This window comes from Pistacia vera, unplaced genomic scaffold (assembly GCF_008641045.1).
Source record: "Pistacia vera cultivar Batoury unplaced genomic scaffold, PisVer_v2 Contig141, whole genome shotgun sequence".
Lineage (NCBI taxonomy): Eukaryota > Viridiplantae > Streptophyta > Magnoliopsida > Sapindales > Anacardiaceae > Pistacia > Pistacia vera.
Window position 1 is genome coordinate 57,845 of NW_022195478.1, and position 1,361 is coordinate 59,205.

At 36.1% G+C, this 1,361-nt stretch overlaps 1 protein-coding gene across 1 annotated transcript; it reads right to left on the minus strand.

The window, feature by feature from the left end:
- Nucleotides 1-882, minus strand: LOC116123264 (zinc finger BED domain-containing protein RICESLEEPER 2-like). The gene has a single exon (XM_031409058.1). The coding sequence runs from the start codon at nt 880-882 to the stop codon at nt 1-3; it is 882 nt and encodes a 293-aa protein (XP_031264918.1).
- Nucleotides 883-1,361: the final 479 nt, after the last annotated feature.

Below are 1,361 nucleotides of genomic sequence, written 5' to 3' on the forward strand. Positions count from 1 at the left end.
CTACCAATTCAAGATATCAAAAGTTTTGTCGTTGTCATCCTCACAATCGTCTGCTAAATACTTATCCAACTCTGTTTTATGCTCAACAGCTTTCTTTGCGGCCTTTTTCTCATTATACATAACCCTCATGAAGTCCTCATTATCAACATTTACATCATGCACATCAGTGTCAATTGAAACTTGAGATTCCTCACTTGACTGCTCATTGTCATCCACCATAAGCAAATTGTATTGCTCAAATAAAGACAACAAAGCTTCCTTCATTTTTCTCATCAACTTGTTAGCTACAACAACATCATAGGCCTCATTAACTACCCAGTACACATATTCCAATTTGTGCCTAGGATCCAGTACCTCTGCAATGAATAACATAATGTTGATATTATCAACATTTGACCAATACTTATCAAATTTTACTTTCATCCGTGTAGCCATATTACGTAAGCCAAGATCAGGACTTTTACACCATGTTGAAATCTTCAACCTAACACCAATAATCTCTCGCATGTACGCATTACTAGTAACATAAAGAGACCCAGAGACACGTAGAGTAGCATCATAAAATACTTTCAAGAAAGATAACAAGTAGTGAGCATACTCCCAATCAGTACTCATAGGTAAACCTCGTGACCTATCACTACTAGTAAGCTCATCTGCATACTTACTATCTTCCAATGCCAACAACTCAAAAGCTTTTTGAAATTTTAATGCCGCTTCCAACATCAAGTATGTAGAGTTCCACCGAGTTTCTACATCAAGAATCAAATGACTTTTACTTCCGATTTTTTCTTTTTCCACATACCACTTAAATCTTTGTAACCTTGCTGGAGAAGACCTTACATACCTCACAACTAAACGTATTCTAAATATGGATTCATCCATTTCCTTTAACCCCTCTTTCACAATTAAACTCAAAATATGTGCACAACATCTCATATGTAAAAAATCACCATCCAATATACTTCCCTTCCAACTTGCTAGTCTAGTCTTGAGGTATCTTACCCCAACATCATTAAAACTAGCATTGTCTACTGTGATTGTGAATACCTTATAAATACCCCAATCAAGTAAACACCTCTCAACTGCCTTGCCAATTGTTATACCTTTATGACTAGTGATTGGACAGAAATTTAAAATTCTTTTTTGTAGTTGCCAATGATCATCAATGAAATGCGCAGTAAGGCACATATAATTAAGGTTCTGAACGCTTGTCCATGTATCAGTCGTCAAACAAACTCTGTGCGGAAACTTAACTTCTTCAACTTTTGGCACTCTCCAATATACATTTTGGAGCAATCTTAAACCTAGGTTGTGTCACATTCATCACGTTGCGAAATCCCTCATGCTCTACAAAACTAAAA

Coding starts and splice junctions, on each gene's coding strand:
- LOC116123264 (XM_031409058.1), bottom strand. CDS start 882: ATGGATGAATCCATATTTAGAATACGTTTAGTTGTGAGGTATGTAAGG.